This window comes from Rhinoderma darwinii, chromosome 5 (assembly GCF_050947455.1).
Source record: "Rhinoderma darwinii isolate aRhiDar2 chromosome 5, aRhiDar2.hap1, whole genome shotgun sequence".
Taxonomy (NCBI): domain Eukaryota; kingdom Metazoa; phylum Chordata; class Amphibia; order Anura; family Rhinodermatidae; genus Rhinoderma; species Rhinoderma darwinii.
In genome coordinates this window covers 319,709,870-319,733,567 of record NC_134691.1, presented here as the reverse complement: position 1 = coordinate 319,733,567, position 23,698 = coordinate 319,709,870, and the positions used below count along the sequence as shown (strand labels likewise).

At 42.3% G+C, this 23,698-nt stretch overlaps 1 protein-coding gene across 3 annotated transcripts in view; it reads left to right on the top strand.

The window, feature by feature from the left end:
* The window catches only part of ARMC3 (armadillo repeat containing 3), a 103,313-nt gene that overhangs the window by 66,041 nt on the left and 13,574 nt on the right, over positions 1-23,698 (top strand). For 2 of the 3 annotated variants that reach the window (XR_012847770.1, XM_075827558.1), the window contains exons 11-16: positions 4,460-4,709; positions 6,390-6,526; positions 8,055-8,223; positions 9,773-9,873; positions 10,550-10,648; positions 12,419-12,514. Coding sequence is in view for 2 of the 3 variants with exons in the window: in XM_075827558.1 (XP_075683673.1) it covers positions 4,460-4,709; positions 6,390-6,526; positions 8,055-8,223; positions 9,773-9,873; positions 10,550-10,648; positions 12,419-12,514 (852 nt within the window). In the remaining variant the exon portion in view is untranslated. The remainder of the gene's footprint in view (positions 1-4,459; positions 4,710-6,389; positions 6,527-8,054; positions 8,224-9,772; positions 9,874-10,549; positions 10,649-12,418; positions 12,515-23,698) is intronic. The other variant, XM_075827559.1, reaches the window with a different exon arrangement.

Below are 23,698 nucleotides of genomic sequence, written 5' to 3'. Positions count from 1 at the left end.
AGTGCAGGATGGTGCCATCTTTTGCCCAAGTACACAACGCACACGCACCCAGCCATCCACATGATGTAAATGAAAATGTGATTCTTTAGACCGGGCCACCTACTTCCATTGCTCCATGGTCCAGTTCTGATGCTCACGCGCCCATTGTAGGTACTTTCGGGGGTAGACAGGGTCCAGAATGGACACTCTGACCGGTTTGCGGCTATGCAGCCCCAAACACGGCAAGCTGCGATGCATTGTATGTTCTGACGCCTTCTAACATAGCCAGCAGTAACTTTTTCAGCAATTTGTGCTATAGTAGCTCTCTCATTGAGCTCAGTGCGAGGACCTGCACATTACTATACAGATTAACAGCAGGGGGCGCCATTATAATGAAGTAAAGGGAATATCTTGCAACTGGAACATTTTTGTAACATACAGTAAATTACAAATTAATTATTTTTTAATGATGAATTATATTGCAATAACAAATTAATACTGGAACAACTACTTTAAGGGAAACTCCAACCAAACTTAAGTTTGCTATGTGTTCAATTAAGGCACTCCATGTGTCAGTCTCTCACCTGTTCTTTTTCTTGTTGCTTCTATCACTAAATATCACACTGGGGGTATTGCAGAGCAATAGTATGAATCAGACTTCGGTGACACGCTTTTTTTTACTTGAGTTAATGGGGTAATCCTGTCAGGGCCGATTCTAGATTTTCTGCTGTCTGAGGCGGAAATTGAAATGGCGCCCCCCAGATTTTGATTGACATCAGCCCCTGGCTCTTCTACATCACTAGCAGCCTCCTCCAACTCTTGCAGATGCGCCGTTGACTTGTACTGGCATGCGCGGTGCAGCCGGGCAGAATACACCTTGCTGCACGGTGCATGCCCAAGTAGTACAAGGCAATGGCGCATCCGAGAAAGTTGGAGGAGACTGGTAGTGATGTATAACAGCTAGAGGGATGTCAATCAAACATGGAAAGATACTTCACCGCCCCATGACCCTTTAATGAGCAATTAGCATATAGTGTGTGTCATTTTAAAAGTTGATTTTATAGATTTTGCTGCATCTGAAAAAAATATACAGGGGAATGTTTGGAAATATTGTCAGGTCATGTGTTACAGATTGGTGGAGGTTCAAGGGGTTAAAATTACCTGACAGGCTCCCATTAAATATGCGATGAATTGAAAACAATTCTATCTGCCCTGCAATTTTGTTATTATAAATATATTCTATATAATTACAGCTCCAGAACCAAGCTCATACATATATACAGCTCCAGAACTAAGCTCAATACATATATACAGCACAAGAACCGAGCAAATACATATATACAACACCAGAACCATGCTCATTACATATATACAACACCAGAACAAAGCTCAGTACATCTATACAGCATCAGAACAAAGCTCAGTATATATAAAACACCAGAGCCACGCTCATTACATATATACAACACCAGAACCAAGCTCAGTACATATATACAGCATTAGAACCAAGCTCAGTATATATATACAATACCAGAACCAAGCTTAGTACATATATACAACACCAGAACAAAGCTCAGTACATATATACAGCACCAGAACAAAGCTCAGTACATATATACGGCATCAGAACCAAGCTCAGTACATATATACAACAGCAGAACCAAGCTAAGTACATATATACAACACCAGAACCAAGATCAGTACATATATACAGCACCAGTACCAAGCTCAGTACATATATACAACACCAGAACAAAGCTCAGTACATATATACAACACCAGAACTAAGCTCAGTAAATATATACAGCCCCAGAACCAAGCTCAGTACATATATACAGCACCAGAACAAAGCTCAGTACATATATACAGCAACAGAACTAAGCTCAGTACATATATACAGCATCAGAACCAAGCTCAGAATATAAATACAACACCAACACAAATACAGAAAATACAACTCAATTTAGTGCAACCCCTGCCGTATAGGTTTGTACGGCGTAAAACTACAGCTCCCAGCACGGTCCGAATAATGGTAAGGATATGCTGGGAGTTGCTGTTTCACAAAAAAATAAATCATACCAAGTATCCTCTCGCTGCAGATCATACAGTGACTACATTACTGATTAGAGGCAGAATAAGCTTTTACATTAAGTGACTCACCGGTGACTATTTTAGATTCTAGTTGCTCTTTTCTTCTCCATCCGGTTCAGACCTCTATGATGACTTCTCCCGGGCACGACCCATTTCTGCAGTTTTCTGATCAAATGTCTTCAGCTTCTCACTTTTTAGACATTTCTACACCTATAAACAAAAATAAAATTCAGATGATGGCACACACTACGACTTAAATATAAATATAATAGTGCCATATACAGCACATCTAATTATAATAGCACCATACACTGTCCCTGATTATAATAGGACCATACACTTTGTCCCACACACACAGTTCTCCCTGTAGATAGTGTCCCCTAGAGCCCCCTGTAGATAGTGCCCCCCATAGATCCCCTGTAGATAGTGCTCTATATAGATCCCCTGTAGATAGTGCCCCACATATAGCTATCCCTGTAGATAGTGCCCTACATATAGCCCCTGCGTATAGTGCCCTACATATAGCCCCCTGTAGATAGTCCCCTACATATAGCCTCCCCTGTATATAGTTCCCCACCTATAGCCCCACCGAACATAGTGCCTCACATATAGCCCCCCTGTATATAGTGCCTCATATATAGCCCCCCATTATATAGTGCCTCACATATAGCCCCCTGTATATAATGCCCCACATATAGCCCCCCCTGTAAATAGTGCCTCACATAGCTGTCCTGTATATATTTCCCTACATATAGCACCCCACTGTAGATAGTTCCCTACATATAGCCCCGCTGATATAGTGCCTCACATATAGCCCCCCTGTTTAGAATTCCCCACATATAGCCCCCTGTATATAGTGCCTCACATAGTCCGCCTGTATATAGTTCCCTACATATAGCCCCCTCTATAGATTGTGCCCAACATATAGCCCTCCCCTCCTGTAGATAATGTGACGCACACTTTTTAAAGAAAAAATAAATTTTACATGATCCCGTTCCCGCGCCGTCCTGTGTCAATGCAGGCCTGCTCTCTTCTGAGCAGGTCTGGTGGGGCTGAACGATGCAAGCGACACGATGATGTCATCGCACCGCTTGCATAGTTAAAAGGTGCTGATTGGCAGGGCAGAATGACTTACGCCCCAATCAGCGCCATCCAATAACGGTAGTGGTGCGATGACGTCATCATGCCGCTAGCGTCGTTGAAGGACACTGATTGGCAGGGAAGAATGACTTGCCCCGCCAATCAGCGCCTTTCAACAACGGAACCGACGCGTGTCATAGAAAGGCGCTGATTGGCGGGGGAAAGTCATTCTGCCCTGCCACTCAGCGCCATTGTAAGCTGCTGAATGGTCGGACACGGAACGTGCCCGGCCATTCAGCGCTTATGCATATAATTGTACTTTACGCATGTACAATTAGTGCAGGAGGGGGTGGCAGCAGGTGGTTTCAGTGGTGATGCTCATCTCGCCTCATGGACGGTGTGTCCCTGAATGTGTCACTCACACAGGCACCAGAACTTCCTGTATGATGAAATTGAATAGACTGTTCCACACAGGCTCCACAGGGGGAGACACCTATTACAGTTAGTGCTGATGAGTAGAAAGGCGCCTGTCACACAGTTATAATGGAGATCACAGTTCAGCCCCCTATCTTATTTAGGAGAATATTAAAAGCAAGAAAATTACTCAGTCAAGCAAAGATGGTACTGACTTTATCTGCGCTGCGGCGCATTTGATCCTGTGCTGAGGAATCATGGGATAAATAGCATAGCACAGAGGAAGAGAAAGTAGGGGGAAATGTAAGATTCAGGATGGTGTTTGATCAGAAGCAGGCAGGAGGCTGGACTGCAGGGAAGTGGCTACAATATAAAGTACTTAAAAGAAGCCCAGAGCTGGATAGAAAATATGGTGGAGGTAGCAATCATGGAAAGTTGTATTTCCCGCTGGAGGTCCTCTTTAATGGGGAGGTTTCTTGCTCTGGAGGACCCAGCAGGTTCGTTTATTACACTGACAACCAGTTGATTTAAATGAAAATTTTGTAAGAGTGCTACACAGCGGCCATGCTGCGGTAGTGCGCTGCACCGTTCTCACATAGCTTTACTGCGCATCACCACGGTTTTGTGATGTGCTTTGTGGCAGGGGAAACACATTGAAACAAGCAAAGCATGGTGCTGTGTCATTCACCACATAAAAAATTGAACTGATTGAAACAGATGACAAAATTAACATTAGTCATAATGAGTGGGTACCAATGAATGTTCCTACAATTCCCTTCATAAAATATTAATAAATAAAGGTCAATTGTAGTATAAAAAAAAGCCCTTACTCCTTCCAGTATGGTATAAACAATAGTAACTAATAGTTAATTTTAATGTTTTTTCTTCAAATCAGTGCATTGATAGAAGCTGACGGAATCGATGCCCTGATCAATCTTTTGACGGATCAGAAAGAAGGAGTGATTGCCAATGCGTGCACAGTTTTCATCAACATGGCTGATCAAGAATCCCTCCGGCTTGCTATGCAAAGTCACGGTGTTATGCAAGCCCTTGTGGCTACATTGCGGTCAACCAGTAACTTAGCGCTCAGGAAAGCTATACTTACACTGGCTGCCTTGGGATGTGATGCTGAAGCAAGAACTGAGGTAAGAGGCTTTGCAAATTCTATTTATTCCCTATTATTTAGACAGAAGTAAGGCAGAGAGGTCTCATTCCACTCCCATGTCCCAGACCCTCATGGAAGTCGTCTTGTGTTATGTGGGCTCCCCTTACAGTTTTTAAAGTAATTTTTTTCATGTACGCGGCCGCTCCATTCAATGTCTATTCAGACGTCGGCCCCACAGCATTGAATGGAGCAACATCGCACCTGCGCGACCGCTGCTCCATTCAAAATCCTCCTCACCGCAATTGTTCAGTGTGGAGTACCCGGGGTCGGAACCCGTGTTCTATTGATCGTTTTGGGTCCCAGTGGTGAGCAATCATACATTTATCACCTATCCTGTGGATAGGGTATAAATGCTCTCTGGTCCAATTTCCTACAGAAGTCACGTGACATTGCGCACTCTCTGTAAGACTTTTTTCTTGATGCATTTTTTTTTTTTTTGTACAAAAATGTCAGGGAAACGTTTCTTCTTGTCATTTTTACAAAAAAACACAGCAAACAACTGAAAAAAAAAGTTGCAAAAACCGCACATATGAATGCTGCTTAAGGGTCTCTTCATCCGCTGCTATCAAATTGCGGTTTATATTCGCCATTACTGCAAAATCACAGTAAAGTGCAGCGGTTTGTGACGATTTTATGGTAATCGCAGCAATATATTGCAATTTGACCATACTGTGTCAATAGACCCTAATACTACCACAGTACCCATATTTAGGGTGAAGCCACACATTGCGGTTGTGTTATGGCAGTTTTTACAAAAACATTGCAAAACCACAATAAAATCACTGCGCGTGGACTCTTACAACACTGCACGTGAAAATATTTGCATAGAAAAATCAGCTATTTTCTATTCAATAAATAAAAGGTTTTTATATAAAATCAAGTTTTTATGAGAAGGTAAAGCACCTGTCAAATGAGATGATTCACAGGCACTTACAGTATAGGAAAGGATTTCAAGGCATTAAAGCCGCTTCCTCGGCAGATTACCGGCGCTATAACTCAATCACTCAGCGTTCATGTGTCACTACCTGCGATCAGGGACCATGCCGTTTGTGTTAATTCTATATAATATACACTATAAGCTGACACATTTAATCTGTAGATATTAAAGGGGTTTTCCCACAAAACACTTGTATCCCCTATCCACAGGATAGGGGATACATGTGTGATCGCTGGGGGTCCAACCGCTGGGACCCCCAGCGATAAGGAGAACGGGGGACCGAAACTCACCCGAAATGCTCTATGACAAGCATGGAACTTCCGGGGTCTGTGTCTGGGTTGTGTGTCCGGCTACCCTTACATAGAGCGGCATATTCAGATGACCGATCCGGTTTAACATGTTATTCCAATCTAAGACATTTATGGCATATTCGCAGGATATGACATAAATGTCTGATAGATGCGGGTTCCAGCTTTGGCGCTTTCTCGTCTGTTTCTGTAACAATAGCCACCTTTACATTGATTCTCTGCCTGGATCTGGCAGCCACTAAACGGGATGGGGGCTGGGGGACCCCCGTTCTGGAATTAGGTGCAGGTTTCAGAGCTGAGACTCACATCTATCAGACATTTATGGCATATCCCGTGAATATATATAAATGTCCTAGATTGGAATAACCCTATGACTGTGTTGATTACTTATCATATTAATTTTTACTTTATTTAGTTTAGGAATACAGATGGACTGGTCCATCTTGTGAAACTTCTCAGTTCCAATCATGATGAAGTTAGGAGAAATGCATGCTGGGCTATTGCAGTATTCGCAAATGATGAAATGACTGCAGGTGAACTCTACAGACTGGGGTAAGCAAGACTTCACCTATGTAAATACAAAGGAGGATCCAATCAATCTGCCTGATTCGTGGTTCACCTGTTACATTGGGCAAACCGATTTTATATATAGGTGAACCATTTGTCCCATTGTATTCTCTGGGTGGGTGGATTTGTAAGCCAAGCGGGAAGGCTTTTTAAGTCACGGAAATGATGACAAGTTGGAGCAAACCCAATGATCCGGAACTAGTACACGAGCACAAGGGTGTAAACACTTCTCCAATTGAGAGGCGCAGTCTCTTAACATTTCAGCATAATTCAACAGACAAAATGGTACATTACACAAAATAAAACATTTACAATATGTACATGATAGAAGCAGCTCTTCCCCAGTGAAATAAAGTGGTCAAACATGCATACACATATTTAAAGAGACAGTACAAACAAATAGTCTACCCCTGGGGAGGGCTGTTGTACAACTTGACACAGGGAGGGTGAACCCCTTCCCACACTTTGCAAATTGGCCATACCTCCAAATCAGATATTGGCTCACTTCTACAAATAAGTGCTTTGCTAGATTACTTGGACGAGACGTCCTCCCTCCCCCACCTTTCTGCAATTGGTGCTGAGGCTGAATTAGAATGTGTTGAATTAATGTAGGACATTTTTATAGCATAAATCCATTTAAATATTAAAAGTAAGTGAAAGATCTGCCAATTAGCGAATTCACTGATTTGCCAAATCAACCAGTTACTGAGCCAATAGATTACAATAAAAACAAAAAGCAACAAAATGAATTGTTTGTTGCCGCTGTCTGTTTCCAGTAGACAAACTCTCAAGGTTCCTTTAATAATAGTCTCACAAGAATAACGAGTTTCGGATTCAAGTAATAATTATAAATTAGTAGAAAGTGTTTTATTGTATTACTCTATTCTTTTCATTTTATCAATATTTATAAATATTATTAATAATATTGTGTTTCTATATATTTGTATTTTATGTCCATATATTGGTTATCTTGTATTTCTAACAATATGTTGATTACATTTTAAATGTATCCGTGAATATTTATAATTAACCCCGTCCACTATTTTGTATTTGGCGTTATTTTTTTTGCGGGTGTATATACCAGTGCTGTAAACATTTTTGTATCACTGTCTTTTGATCTGAAGAAGGGGTACGGTATTTTATATTTTACCGGGTCAGCAGCTTCCCTATGTGGCTAAGAAAACAATAGAAACGTATCACACGAAGCGTCGTCCTACTTTTTTCCACAAAAGACAATTAAATTTGCTACGTTTTTGCTTTGCTTCGCCAGCCGAAAATGTCGAAAAATCTATTCGCTCTTTGTTATGAATTGTGGACCATAAATCTTGAATTGGGTTGATCAAGTCTTTCATCTCTACACGTTATCTATGAGCACCAAAGAGAGAAGCTAAGCATCGGAGGGAAGAGACAGTTTTCCCATTCCCTCGTTCCGTTACAAGTCATCATATTATGTCTTATGTTCAGTTCATTTTACTTGATAGAATACATGTACAATGATCTTTTGTCTTTTTAGGGCTTATGAAATTCTTCAGGAAATGAATCTTTCAACGAGTCGTAGAAACAATTTTAGTGAATTAGCTGAAAACAAGATGTTGGATAACAACCTCTCCCTAAAATACAATCAGAAAGGACACTTGTCCCACAGTAACCTTATAAAGGATGGTTTTTATGACCATGGTCGGGTATGTGAAAAGTTGATATTCTCATAATATGGTATTTCTGTTTTTTTACGTGCATGTCCACCTTTTGGCACCATGGCCCAGATTTACTAATACTGGAGTAAGATGCCACATGCCTTTTTAATAAATTTTTTCGCATCTTGGGCTGTCTGGTGCAGCCAACTTAAATCTACCCATGAATTATAGTAAATGTGTTGGGCTGCACCCCGCGAAGCCCTGACCTTTTATTTAAAAGTGGCAATAGCAGCGTAAAAGTGAAAAAAAGTAGCACATTTTTGCGCAACATAGATGTGCACAAAAATTGGAGTATTTTTTGCCACTTAAAGAGAACCTTTCACCTGCCCGTACATGTGCAGCATGTAATAGGCAGGGCTTCACAAACACTGTCTCACTTGAAATAATTTTTCTAACTTCCTCGGTTATTTACATATCGGTGCCGTTATATTTGGTGCCCGATATGTAAATAAGCCCCATAACTGTCAATGGGGTATTTCTATCTAACTGAATGGCAAGGGGGCGTGACGTCATCGCTCTGACACTGTCCAATCAGCTACGGACAGTGTCAGGGCGGCTTGCGCTTTGTTCCTTCCCACGAGAACACACACAGACTGGTGGTTCTGCAGAGAGCGCTCTCTCAGTCTGTGTGTATTCTCGCGGGAGGGAACACAGCGCAAGCCAACCTGACACTTTTATACATGGCACCAAATCCACAGGATATGCCACGATTGTCAGATAAATGCGGGTCCCACCTCTGAGACCCACACCTTTCCCGCTGCCTCCCGGCCACTTTCTGATTACATGGTCGAAAATGGCAAAAACAGCGATAGAAGCGAATGGCAGTTACAGAAATGGCGTATCTCGCGTGCTACGCTAGTTCTGTAAGCTGTATCTCCACAGAAGTATGTCAGTCTGTTGTCAACAATGTTTCTAAGCAACAACCAGAACATATTTTCCTTGCTATTTTGTAAACCGCATCTAAAAAAAATAATTTAAACTCCATAATGAATGATGGAAACCTCTGTTTTTCTACTGGAGTTTTCCTTAATCTTAATATTTTTTTGTTGAAATGAGCTTAAAGGTGTTGTGCCAGAAACGTCAATTATCACCTATCCACAGTACCAGAGTGGGAAGAGACTAGCTGCTATGATGTCTCCCATACACAGTACATACGGAGAAGAGGAGATCCTGCTCCCCTTTTTCTATCAGTTATTCTTCAAGTGGTGACTGTTTGTAATATAGCTCATTCACTCTAGGTCTATAGATCTCCATGTACTCATAACCTTGTACTGGACTGGTTTACATATGGCATGGTCCATGTTGCTGTGGTTTTGTGACCAAATCTTTGTAAGAAATGCTGTTTATTAAAAAATGTTGAGCACGCTGCCACCAGCTAGTATGTTGGATCTTATATAACTTTAGTTAGTCTGTGTTTGTCGGCAAATTCCAACAGATCCGACGGGAAGAACAGCGCTGATAGGATAGCCTTGTATATGCCAAAATATTTTCATTTTTTTAAGACTATGCAGTAACAAGATAATTTTTTTCCTTTTAGCTAAAACCGGGGGCAAAGTTACCATCTTTAGAAGAACTCAGTAAGCAGATGCTGAACCAGAACCGAGCAGTTATCTTAGTAAACACAAAATTTCCTGAACTGTGAGTTTTCCTTATTTATTCTTAAATAGTTTCAAATAGAAGTTTACGTCAGAAAATGCAAGTGATAGCAGAAAGAAAGATTACAGCCTTTTATTGTCATCTATCCCCGTGTACAATGACCCCAGGAACTTTTCTTTATGTTATCACTCCCTTACCAATAGAAAAGATATGTGATCCCTAATTGTCAAATTTAGAGGGGTCTTCTGAGAAGATGAGTAGTTTTACATCTAATCACCCCCTGCGCCTAATCAGATCCTTTGTTGACTGTATTCTCTGTTTCTCTGCTACATTTTTTGCTAGCTGCTATTAGCCAAACGGCACATTGGGCTAATAGTAGAGCGGACCTTGAACTTGATAGACTTGTGGCTTTTTCCAACCATACATACTATGTACCTATGTAATCTAGTCTTATTTGGGATTTTAAAATTGATGGCCTCTTTTTTAGGATAGGCCATCACTATTAGGTCGGTAGGGGTCCGACTCTCGGCACCCCCGCCAGTCATCTGTTTGAAGGGGCCATACGCAGCTGCATGGGCGCCGCGCTCAGCAATGTGCATGAGCCCTTACACACAGTGTTAACAAGTCCATCAATGTGGTTACATTCTCTAATACACATTTTATATTGTGTTTATAATAGCTTTATCCGGTACTTACATGCAGTCCATTATATTTACAGGCCTACACCATCACCACCTCAAGTAGAAGAAAAGCCAGAGCCAAATAATGGACGATCTTCTTCCTCACTCAGCAGGAGCGCTTCTAGAGAAAAAGGAGTGTATGTGATATTCCTTACCCTACACTCCTCCTTTCACGTTATTATACGGTGTTATAGGTCTGAAGTCTGTGTCCTCTAGAACCTAGGTTTTTGAACTGTGTAACCCAGTGGGGACTATGCAATATCTCTAGGGGTACTCATGAGATATATGTATTAATCTTCTCATACCCCCCTGATGTGGCAGAGGCCTGTGGGCTCCCTGGAATATAGGTCCCGGCCGTAACCTCGACCTCTATAGTTACACCACTGATAAGGGGAACATGAATAGGATTTAACGGAACCTGCTAATCTAAGGCCAGCCCTGGTTGTCCAGATTACAGTATGATTGAAACACATCTTTCTCCAGGCCAACACTAAGGCCCCATGCACACGACCGTAAAAAACCTCCGTTTTTGCGGACCGCGATTGCGGTCCGCAAAAACGGACCCATTCACTTTCATTGACCGCGAACACCTTTCCGTAGCACTACGGATGGGTGTCCGTGCCGTGGAAATGTTTCGGGAATTATGGAACATGTCCGTTCTTTTGCATTTTGCAGGCCGTGCTCCCATACTTTGTATGGGAGCACGGCCCGAAAATGCGGCTGTCAGTCGGCGGCAATTGCTGGCCGTGATTGCGGGCACGGTCGTGTGCATTGGGCCTAAGGTCTCATTTCTGCTGAATGGTATCCGCAACTACGGTCCGTAGTGCATCCGTATATACGGATCCGCAAAATAAAGAGGTCTGGTTGATAGGAAATCCCCTTTGTGTCGCTTAGCAACACTTCTGTATTTGCGGATGGGTATCCGTATTTGCAGACGCACCTCCGTAGCCATCCGCAATTTTGGCTTCCGCCATAGACTTCTATGGAGGAGTCCGTGCCACAATTGCGGACCAAGAACGGACATGCTCCATAATTCCCGGCACAGTTCTGCGGAACGGACACTCATCCGTAGCGATATGGAAAGGTGTCCACGTTCAATGGAATTGCGGTCCGCAAAAACTGAGTTTTTTTACGGTCGTGTGCATGGGGCCTCAAACATGACTTGCCAAATGACTGGGACAATAATATAATGTATATCTGTTTGACTTGTGGTGGTGTTCGCTATCATATCCTGGCATCTGCACTCTGCCTTATTTTGTTTATGGATGGTTCAAGCCTTCTTGCAAACTAGATTTAAAGGGCCAGAGCAGGGATTCCTAGTTTGTTGACCAATTCATTCATGTGCATTAATCTGGTGCCTGAGCAATAAGGTTCGCTACATTTTGTGGGACTTGAAAAGTTATCTGTTTTCTGTTACATTACTGATCCTCCTTTTTTTAGACCTCCTCCCTTTTCTCTGCCTAATATTTTACCAATGCCTGAATGGTGTCTGCCCTGATTCAACCTTTCTGCCATTTGTGAACGATCGTTGCCTGCCTCAACCTACACCTCAGACACCTCCGTTCTGCTTTTCCAACTTGTCCTCAGTCGACTGATGGTACTGGAAACTATGTTAGACTTACCACCTCTTATTAATCCGAAGCCACATCTAATATCAACCCGATGGCTCAACCCCCGACATTTGGTTATTAAAAATGGCTCCTTGGGTTGCTGGTAAATACATGATTTACAATCATATGTACTTTTTATGTCTATGTAGAGTATAGTACACCTTTGTACCTATGGACGCTGTTGCTCATCCATTTATTCTCTGTCTCAAGGCCAGGCTTTAAACGTTAAAAAAAAATTCTGTCCAGTCACGTTTCGCCCCAGGACACTGAAGTCCACATATTCCTGTTTTTCTTCAGTAGAAATGTTCCATCTCCAGTTGATGATAAACAAGACCTTCCTTCAGGGCGATCTCCTTCCCTAAGCAGAAGTGGTCTCAAGGAAAAATCTTCCAGGTAAAGGTGCATTAATTATTTAATAATTAGCTAATTAGGGTCGTAAAACAGAATATTATTTACAGATATATCAATAGGAAATTTCTATAGATGTGTAATTTATTATTTTTAAATACTGTATTCATGCGTGCTGGTTTTGTTTATTTTTTAGCCACAAGTTGTCCAAATCGCAGCAAAAACCCCCTTTAAAACTTTAATGTCTGGGTCAATCCATTAACCCCTTAAGGACGCAGCCTAGTTTGGGCCTTAAGGCTCAGAGCCCATTTTTCAAATCTGACATATTTCACTTTATGTGGTAATAACGTCGGAATGCTTAAACCTATCCAAGCGATTCTGAGATTGTTTTCTCGTGACACTTTGGGCTTCATGTTCGTGGTAAAATTTGGTCGATATATTCAGTCTTTATTTGTGAAAAATTGCAAAATTTAGAGAAAATTTACAAAAAATAGCATTTTTCAGAATTTAAATGCATCTGCTTGAAAAACAGACGGTTATACCACCCAAAATAGTTACTAGTTCACATTTCCCATATGTCTACTTTAGATTGGCATCGTTTTTTGAACATTATTTTATTTTTCTTGGACGTTACAAGGTTTAGAACATAAACAGCAATTTCTCATATTCTTAAGAAAATTTCAAAAGCCTTTTTTTGAAGGTGCCAGTTCAGTTCTGAAGTGGATTTGAGGGGCCTATGTATTAGAAACCCCCATAAAACACCCCATTTTAAAAACTAGACCCCTCAAAGTATTCAAAACAGCATATAGAAAGTTTTTTAACCCTTCAGGCATTTCACAGGAATTAAAGCAAAGTGGAAATGAAATTTGCAAATTTCATTTTTTCTGCTGAATTTCAATTTTATTCAATTTTTTTTTTGTAACAGAGAAGGTTTTACCAGAGAAACACTACTAAATATGTATTGTCCAGATTCTGCAGTTTTTAGAAATGTCCCACATGTGGCCCTACTGCGCTCGTGGACTAAAACACAAGCCCTAGAAGCAAAGAAGCACCTAGTGCATTTTGAGGCCTCTTTTTTATTAGAATATATTTTAGGCAGCATGCCAGGTTTGAAGAGGCGTTGAGGTATCAAAACAATGGAAACCCACCAGAAGTGACCCCATTTTGGAAATTACACCCCTCAAGGAATTCATTTATGGTTTTTGTTATCATTTTGACCGCACAGTTTTTTCACAGCACCTATTTGAATTGGGCTGTGAAATGAAAAAAATGATATTTTTTCCAATAAAATGTCATTTTTGATCAAATTTTCTTATTTTCACAGGGAACAACATACCCCATTTTGTTGCCCAATTTGTCCTTAGTGCGGCAATACCCCATTTGTGGTGATAAACTGCCGTTTGGGCCCATGGGAGGGCTCAGAAGGAAAGGAGCGCTATGTGTTTGTTGGAGTCCAGATTTTGCTGGATTGGTTTTCGGGTGCCATGTCGCATTTGCAGAGCCCCAGAGGTATCAAAGCAATGGAAACCCACCCGAAGTGACCCCATTTTGGAAACTACACCCCTCAAGGAATTCATTTATGGTTTTTGTTATCATTTTGACCGCACAGGTTTTTCACAGCACCTATTTGAATTGGGCTGTGAAATGAAAAAAATTATATTTTTTCCAATAAGATGTCATTTTTGATCAAAATTTCTTATTTTCACAGGGAACAACATACCCCATTTTGTTGCCCAATTTGTCCTTAGTGCGGCAATACCCCATTTGTGGTGATAAACTGCCGTTTGGGCCCATGGGAGGGCTCAGACGGAAAGGAGCGCTATGTGTTTGTTGGAGTCCAGATTTTGCTGGATTGGTTTTCGGGTGCCATGTTGCATTTGCAGAGCCCCAGAGGTATCAAAGCAATGGAAACCCACCAGAAGTGACCCCATTTTGGAAACTACACCCCTCAAGGAATTCATTTATGGTTTTTGTTATCATTTTGACCGCACAGTTTTTTCACAGCACCTATTTGAATTTGGCTGTGAAATGAAAAAAATGATATTTTTTCCAATAAGATGTCATTTTTGATCAAAATTTCTTATTTTCACAAGGAACAACATACCCCATTTTGTTGCCCAATTTGTCCTTAGTGCGGCAATACCCCATTTGTGGTGATAAACTGCCCTTTGGGCCCATGGGAGGGCTCAGAAGGAAAGGACCACCATTTGGCCTACTGGAGCTTTTCTGGTGCTAAGTCATGTGTGCAGAAGCCCCTGAGGTACCAGTACAGTTGAAACCCCCGAGAAGTGACCCCATTTTAAAAACTACACCCCTTAAGACATTCATCTAGAGGTGTAGTGAGCATTTTGACCCCACAGGTACTGTGTAAAAGATAATGCGCAGCAGATGGTGCAGTGTGAGATTTGCAATTTTATATATGTATATGCCATTTCAGTGTCCAATATAGTGTGCCCAGCATGCGCCACCGGAGATATACACCCCTTAAATTGTAATGTGGGTTCTCCTGGGTACGACAATACCCTACATGTGGCTGTTATCAGCTGCCTGGGCATACGGCAGGGCTCAGAAGGGAAAGATGAGGGGGGTAAGCTGTGCGGAGTGCATCAGGGTAAATTAAAAATCAAGGGATGTATGATACATTTTAAAACAATCTTTTATACAGAGCCCTGGTTTTTCGGGACACGTGTCACATTGGTATATTGTGTTCTTCCTTATCCCCCTCTTATAGCAGACTCTGCACCTCTTTTGACTCTTTCCCTTTCCACCGGTTTGGGGACCTTCTCCTGGAAAGTGTTGCCCTGGTACGATGCGTGTGGCCTCGCTTCCAGAAGTACTGGGTGCCCCCCCTTCCTGGTCCCTAAAGATTAGATCTTGAAATTCCAGGAAAGTTCCCCTCTGGCCTGCACATCGACGTAGCACATACGCATTGTACAAAGCTATCTGTATGATGTGCCCGGCCAGCTTCTTATACCACACCGCATGGCGCTGTAGGGCTTCAGGACTTGATTTGACAAGTCCATCCCTCCCATGTACCTATTGTAGTCCAGGATGCAGTCTGGTTTGGGGGTGGCCTTTCCTTCATATATCCTAAACCTGTAGGTATACCCTGATGCACTCTCGCACAGCTCATACATCTTCACGCCATACCTTGCCCTCTTACCTGGCAGGTACTGGCGGAATTGAACCCTCCCTTTAAAATGTACCAGGGACTCATCAATAGAAAAACACTTCTCGGGGGTGTATGCTTGGGAAAACCGGGCACTGGAACGGTCTAATAGGGGTCTCCGTTTATACAAACGGTCAAAACTGGGGTCATCTCGGAGTGGGCACGGCTCATTATCAGTATAATGTAAGAAGCAAAGTATTGCCTCATTTATTTATTTTTTTAGGTTCCAGTTCATTTCTGAAGTTGCTTTGAGGGGCCCATATATTAGAAACCCCTATCAAACACCCCATTTTAGAAACTAGACCCCTCAAAGTATTCACAACAGCATTTAGAAAGTTTATGAACCCTTTAGGTGTTTCACAGAAATTTAGAGCAAAGTAGAGGTGAAATTTACTCTTTTTATACCATTTTTTTTATAACACAAAAGGATTTATCAGAGAAACGCAACTCAATACTTATTGCCCAGATTCTGCAGTTTAGAGAAATATCCCACATGTGGCCCTCGGGCGGTAATGGACTGAAGCACCGGCCTCCGAAGCAAAGGAGCACCTAGTGGATTTTGAGCCCTCTTTTTTATTAGGCACCATGTCCGGTTTGAAGAGGTCTTGTGGTGCCAAAACATTGGAAACCCCCCAAAAGTGACCCCAATTTGGAAACTAGACCCCTTGAGGAATCCATTGTAGTTTTCTTGGGGTGCATGCGGCTTTTTGATCAGTTTTTATTCCATTTTTAGGTGGCGTGGTGACTAATAAACAGCAATTCTACTATTGTTTTTGTATACTTTTTTTTTTACAGCGTTCACCGTGCGCTATAAATGACATATTCACTTTATTCTGCGGGGCGATACGATCACGGCGATACCAGATGTTTATAGTTTTTTTTTATGTCTTATGGCGTTTGCACAATAAAATACGTTTTGTAAACAATCATTCACTTTTTGTGTTACCTTATTCTAAGAGCCAGAACGTTTTTATTTTTCAATCAATAAAGGCGTGCGAGGACTTTTTTTTTGCGTAACGAACTGTATTTTCCATCAGTACCATTTTTAGGTACATGCGACTTTTTGATCTCTTTTTATTCCATTTTTTGGGAGGTGAAGTGACCAAACAATTGTGATTGTGGTACGGTTTATTAATATTTTTTTTTACGGCGTTCACCGTGCGGGATAAATAACAAAATAATTTTGTAGCTCAGGCCGTTACGGACGCGGCGATACCAATTATGTATAGTTTATTTGTTTGTTTATATATTTTTATTAATAATAAAGGCCTGATAAGGGAAAAAGTGGGACTTTTACTTTTATTACTTTTAAAACTTTTATTTTCTTATTTTTACACATCTTTTTGTAACTTTTTTTTTACTTTATTACTTTGTCCCACTAGGGGACATGAGGGCAGGAGGCTCTGATCGCTATTCTAATACACTGCACTACATGCGTAGTGCAGTGTATTAGAACTGTCAGCTACTCACTGACAGCAAGCATAGTGGGTCCTGACGTTGTCAGGACCCACTAGGCTTCCGTCTATGGCATAGCCGGACGCCATTGTTTGGTGTCCGGTTGCCATAGTCACCATCGCCGGCCGCTATCGCGTAGCAGGCCGGCGATGGCAGCTTAACCCCTAAAAAGCCGCGATCTCTATAGAACGCGGCTTTTAAGGGGTTAATCAGCGGGGACACAGCGATCGGTCCCCGCTGTAGGAGCTGTGACAGCTGCTGAACAAGACAGCAGTGTCACAGCTCCTGTATGTGTCGGGAGGACGGCCGAAACGGCCGTTACTCCCGAGACGTACTATTACGGCATGGAGCGCGAACGATACAGCTGCCATGACGTAATAGTACGTCAAGGAGCGGGAAGGGGTTAAACTTGTCAATTTTTACCCCCCTAAAGTGATCCCACCGCAATCTAGGTGTCACGGCGCGGGCTGTGGACCCACTGGGCCGTACCGCGTAGCGGGGTAGCAGCTAGCCAACTAGGTACAAAACATGGATCAAGTGGACAGAGCCCTTTTTATAGTCCAGCAGCCATTTGGGCTAATTATTGAATGATGACAGCTGGACGCGTTCGGGCCCTTTAAGGCCGTGTACGCGCGGGCGCATGCACCCTGCGGGAAACAGTCAGAGAACCCGGAAGTGAGTGCCGGCGTCTCCCTGGAGGAAGATGTCGCCGAGTACGCAGATATCCATGGCCTGGGGCCGTCAGAGGGTAAGTCTGAACGACGGCCCTCGGCCATAGACGTTACACTAGGTCATGTAAAAACCCTTCTTAATGCATGCCTGTTTGTCCCCAGTATAATAATACGTTTTAAAATGTTTTCACCATATGTAAATGTGGTCTGAAGTGTCTGCTGGGTGTATTCTCAGCTCAGAAATGTCAGGGCTAACCCAACCCATCTTTCCTTGATTGACATGGTTGACACCTCCTGCGTCACCCACACTCTTTTCCAAATCTCACGCCTGGGCCGTACTGCAGTGAACCGCAGAAGGGCCTCAATTCCCTTCTGCGCATGCATCAGTCCACATCTATGTTTCAGGGTAATCATGGTTCACATCTTTTGCCCCGTTAAAGCCTCCTACATTGAATGTAGATGGTGCGCGGTGCATACGCAGAAGGGAATTGGAGCCTATGCCCACAAAAGGGAGTTCCCACTGCACATGCGGCCCGTTCACTGCAATACAGCCCAAATGCAAGATTTGAATAAGAATGTGGATGATGCTGGAGGCTTCGTCAATTTCCTTTAAACCACATGAGCATGTACATGACAAGTCAGATATCATATAACTCATGGTTTTGGTAGCAGATACATTATATGAACGAAAGTATTGAGACACCTACACATTACATCTACAGGCATTAATATGGAGTTGGTCCCCCCTTTGCAGCTAAAACAGCTTCCACCTTTCTGGGAAGACTTCCTGCAAGATTTTGGATTGTGTCTGTGGGAATTTTTTCCCATTCATCCAGAGGAGTATTTGTGAGGTCAGACACTGATGTTGGAGGAGAGGGCCGGGCTTGCAATCTCTGTTTTGGTTAATTACAAAGGTGTTGGATGGAGTTGAGGTCAGGACTCTGTGCGACCAGTCAAGTTTTTCCACACCAAACTCCCCCAATCAACCAACCAACCATGTATTTATGGGCCTTGCTTATGGACCACATAGCATTTTTCATTCTTTACAGTCAGGCAGGTAACATTCTCCTGGCATTTGCCAAACCCAGACTCATCTATCAGACAGTCAGATAGAGAAGCGTGATTCCTCACTCCACAGAACTAGTTTCCACTTCTCCACACTCCAGTGGCGTGCTTTACACCACTTCATCCGATGCTTGGCCTCGTTCTTGGCCATGAAGCTGCTGGACACAGTTTTTTATGCTGATGTTCATGCCGGAGAAGGTTTGGATCTCTGCAATTATTGAGTCAGCAGATCGTTGTCAAATTTTATGCACTATACGTCTTCAGCACCCGACAACACCACTCTGTAACTTTGTGGTCTGACACTTCGTGGCTGAGATGCTGTGGTTCCTGAAAGCTTCCACTTTGCAATAATTCTACTCATTGTTGATTGTAGAATATCAGAAGAAATTTCAGAAACTGACTTGTTACAACGGTGGCGTCCTATTACAGGACCACGCTGGAATTCAGTGAGCTCTTTGGAACGATCCGTTCTTTCACAAATTTTTGTAAAGGCAACTGCATGGCGAGGTGCTGGATTTTATACACCTGTGGCAATGGGACTGAATGAAACATAAGGGGTGTGTCCCAATACTTTTGTCCATACAGTGTATATCTGCATTATAAGCTGCAGCTATCAGCATCATGGGAAGGTAGGATGCATTCATATGTGCCAGAGAACGCAGCTATATTTTTTCCGCCCGTTCTATGAGCCACCCAAGACTCTATAGCATATGTAACATTGTTCTCCTGACATATGTTTTTACTTTATACTAATTAATAGAAACCATGTGCAGCTAAAATCATGTTCAGTTTTCGCGAGGATTCAGAAATCCTCTGCTGAAAGACATATCTGCCATGGGATGTGTCAGACGATTCTTTTTCATGAATTAACGAATGACTAAATTGAAGCAGATGTGTTTTGTAACAGCGAGGCTTCATGTGATGGATATCAGGGCAACACATCAGCCTGTACCATTCAGAAAGCTTATCTCCATTGACATTGGGAGTTTATTAAAAATACCATGCAGGGAAAATTGTCCTTATTTTCATTACCTAATTTATGATGTAAGTATTTTTTTTTTTAAATGAATGAGGAAACAAATCAGATTTATGATATATAGGAAAAGGTATGTTCATTTAAAGGGAATACATCATGTATGTAATTTTAGTTTAGTAATTCAATAAAGAAATGTATAAGAGCAATCATAGGTTTATTTCTTTTAATATTGAAACTTTTTTTTTTTTTCTTAAGTTCTTTACTGGAAAAAAAACACATCTTTTCTGTCATTTTCTGCATATTCAGTGTATACGCTTTTTGGCAGCTGCAATGAATTGAGTAAGGGCTCATGCACACGGCAGAGCCTTCTACATGGAGCCTGTACAGCAGCAGACGGAGACTGAACAGCTTCTTAGTACAGCACCATATAGCCTCCATGCACTGCCATGCAGGCTCTGTCGGACTTTGTACGTGCGACGCTTCTAGGGGAGAATACCTCTAAACATACAGAGTCCAACGGAGAATGCCACAATTTTTCTGTCTTAGTATGCTCCCACATGATATCAGAGACAGTAGTGGCCTCATGTACCTCCTTGGCAGCCCTATTAATACTCTGTACAAAATGGAGCATAATACAACTGTGTGAATGATCCCTTGTATCGGTATTCCAAACTTAAATAATGACTAACTTTTAAACAAACTTTGCATTAATCAATAGTACAAGCTAAAACAATAAACTTTGTAATATATCTTGTTAATGAAAAATGACACTGCCTAACTGCATACTCACTGTGAATTTACTGCTTTATCTGTCTCCTCAAGATGAGATGGGTTATCAGCTCACTAAACGATCAGGTTAAGGCTGCTTATAGAAGTCTGTGGAAAGGGGAGGGGGAGGAGGTAGCAGGAGCATAGTGAGAGGTTCGAGAGACACCGACACACAGACACACACACACACACACACACACACACACACACCTGCTGCTGCTGCTTCTAGTTAGTGTTATATCTCATCACAGTGGATTCACAGCTCCATTGCTCATTACTGTTGTATAATCTCCATCTTGCTGCTACTTCCATATGTGATAGAGATATGAAAGCAAATTTCTCCTCAAATCTCTGTACACTGTATAGAAGTCATGATAGCAGCTAGACTCCACCCACTAGCTCAGAGATAACTGAAAATTAGAGGGAAAGAGACAGCAGAGCGGAAAATTGCCAGAAATAGTGTTATTCCTCATGTGCACACATGTGACAGCTTTTTATGAAAAGTCACCTGAAAATTTAGGTATGTTTTAACCCCTTAGTGACCACTAATACGCCTTTTTACGTCGGTCACTAATGGGCTTTAGGCTAAGCTGACGCCTTTTCACGTCAGCCTAGTCTAAGTCCTGCACGGGTCTCCCGTGCAGGCAGGAGCCGGGGCTCTGCTGTCTGATGACAGCTGAGCTCCTGCTCCAACGCCCGCGATCAAAGTTTACTTCGATCGCGGCCGTTTAACCCGTTAAATGCTGCCGTCAATAGCGACCACGGCATTTAACTTTGTTTACAGAGGGAGTGCGCTCCCTCTGTCACCCATCGGCGGCCCACGAATGCAATCGCGGGTCTCCGATGTGGTGTCATGGCAGCCGGGGGCCTGATAAAAGCCCCCAGGTCTGCCCTGGACATATGCCTGTTAGGACGCGCCGGAGGCACGTCCTAACAGGTTGCCTGTCAGATTTACACTGACAGGCAATAATGCTCTGGTATACGAAGTATACCAGAGCATTATAGCAGCGATCGGAATATCGCACAGTAAAGTCATCAAGTGGGACTAATAAAATAAGTCATCAAAGTGAAATAAAAATTATTAATAAAAAGTATAGTAAAAAAATATATAAAACCATTTTTTTCCATAAAAAGTGGTTTTATTTAGTAAAAGTGTAAAAAAAAAAAAAAAAGTACACATATGTGGTATCGCCGCGACCGTAATGACTCCATTAATAAAGTTAATATGTAATTTAAACTGCAAAGTGAACACCGTAAAAAAAAAACGCAAAACACCATGGCGAAATTGCAATTTTTTTCCATTGCCCCCCAAAAAAGTCATAATAAAAATTAATCAACAAGTCCCATGCACCCCAAAACAGTACCATTCAGAACTACGTCTTGTCCCGCAGAAAACAAGCCCAAAAAATCACTACATTGATGGAAAAATAAAAAAATTACGGCTCTTGGAAAGCGACGATGCAAAAACAAATAATTTTAGTTCAAAAGTGTTTTTATTGTGCAAAAGTCGTAAAACATAAAAAAAAATCCACATATGTGGTATCGCCGTAATCGTACCGACCCATAGAATAAAGGTAATGTGTTATTTACGTCGCATAGTGAACGGCGTCAATTTAAAAACGCATAGAACAATGGCGGAATTTCAGGTTTTTTTTATAATCCCCCCCAAAAAGGTTAATAAAAGTTAATATAAAAATTATATGTACCCAAAAATGGTGCTATTAAAAAGCACAACTAATCCCGCAAAAAACAAGTCCTCATACAGCTATGTAGACGAAAAAATAAAAAAGTTATAGCTCTTTGAATGCGACTATAGAAAAACAAATAAAATAGCTTGGTCATTAGGGCCTAAAATGGGCTGGTCACTAAGGGGTTAAACATTTACTGCATATCCATGGGATATGCAATAAATGTCTGATAGAGACAGGTCCCAGCTCAAAGACTCATACCTATTCCCAGAATGGGGGTCACCCGACCACTGTGTCACCCAATGAAGCAGGCCGGCTGCCAAGAATAATTGGGGAGGTGGCTGGGAACATGTGCCGCTTTCTCCATTTTTGTCTATGGGAGTTACGGAAATAGCCAAGCCCGCTTGCTCGAGTTGGGAAGTTGGGATTTCCCCTTTAATGAAAAGTTTCAATAAACTGATATAGTTTTCAGAATGAAATAGCATGCAGCTCTATCTCAGAGATAAGGGAGTGGCAGGAAAGCTTGCATACAAGGCTCATCTGTGCATACAATGTTGCTATCCTGACTTATCTAAGCATTAATAGTACAACAGCGCTGTCACCTATTATTAAATCCCTCACACTATAATAATAAAGAGATGACTATTGAACTGCGCTATATTGAAAATAAGATGATTCTACACCAGTCTACACAGTAAGGGGGGATTCACACGAGCGTGTATTCGGTCCGTGCGGGCCGCGTGGTTTTCACGCGGCACGCATGGACCAATACAAGTCTATGGGGCAGTACAGACAGTCCGTGCTTTTTGCGCAGCGTTTGTCTGCTGCGCAAAATGCGCGACAGGTTCAATAACTCTGCGTATTTCGCGCATCACGCACCCATTGAAGTCAATGGGTGCGTGAAAATCACGCACACCACACGGAAGCACTTCCGTGGGACGAGCGTGATTCGCGCAACAGCAGTGAAAAGGATGAATGAAAACCGAAAAGCACCACGTGCTTTTCTGTTTCCGAACATCCAAACGGAGTGTCTTTGCGATGAGCGAAGCCGGACAAGCGTACCGAACTTCACCGGGTTCGGCCAAACTCGTTTTGGCCGATCCCGGCAAAAAAATTATCGGTACGCGACGTCAGGAGATAGTCACTGTCCATGGTGCTGAAAGAGTTAAACTGTTTCAGCACCATGGACAGTGACTTGCGATCCCAAAATACATTAACCTGTAAAAAAAACCGAAGTTCTAACTTACCGATTACTCCTGTCTCCTTCCTGCAGTCCGACCTCCCGGGATGACACTTCAGTTCAAGTGACAGCTCCAGCCAATCACAGGCCAAGCACAGGCTGCAGCCAATCACAGGCTGCAGCGGTCACTTGGACTGCTGCGTCATCCAGGGAGGTGGGGCCCGATGTCAAGAGAGGCGCGTCACCAAGGACGCGTC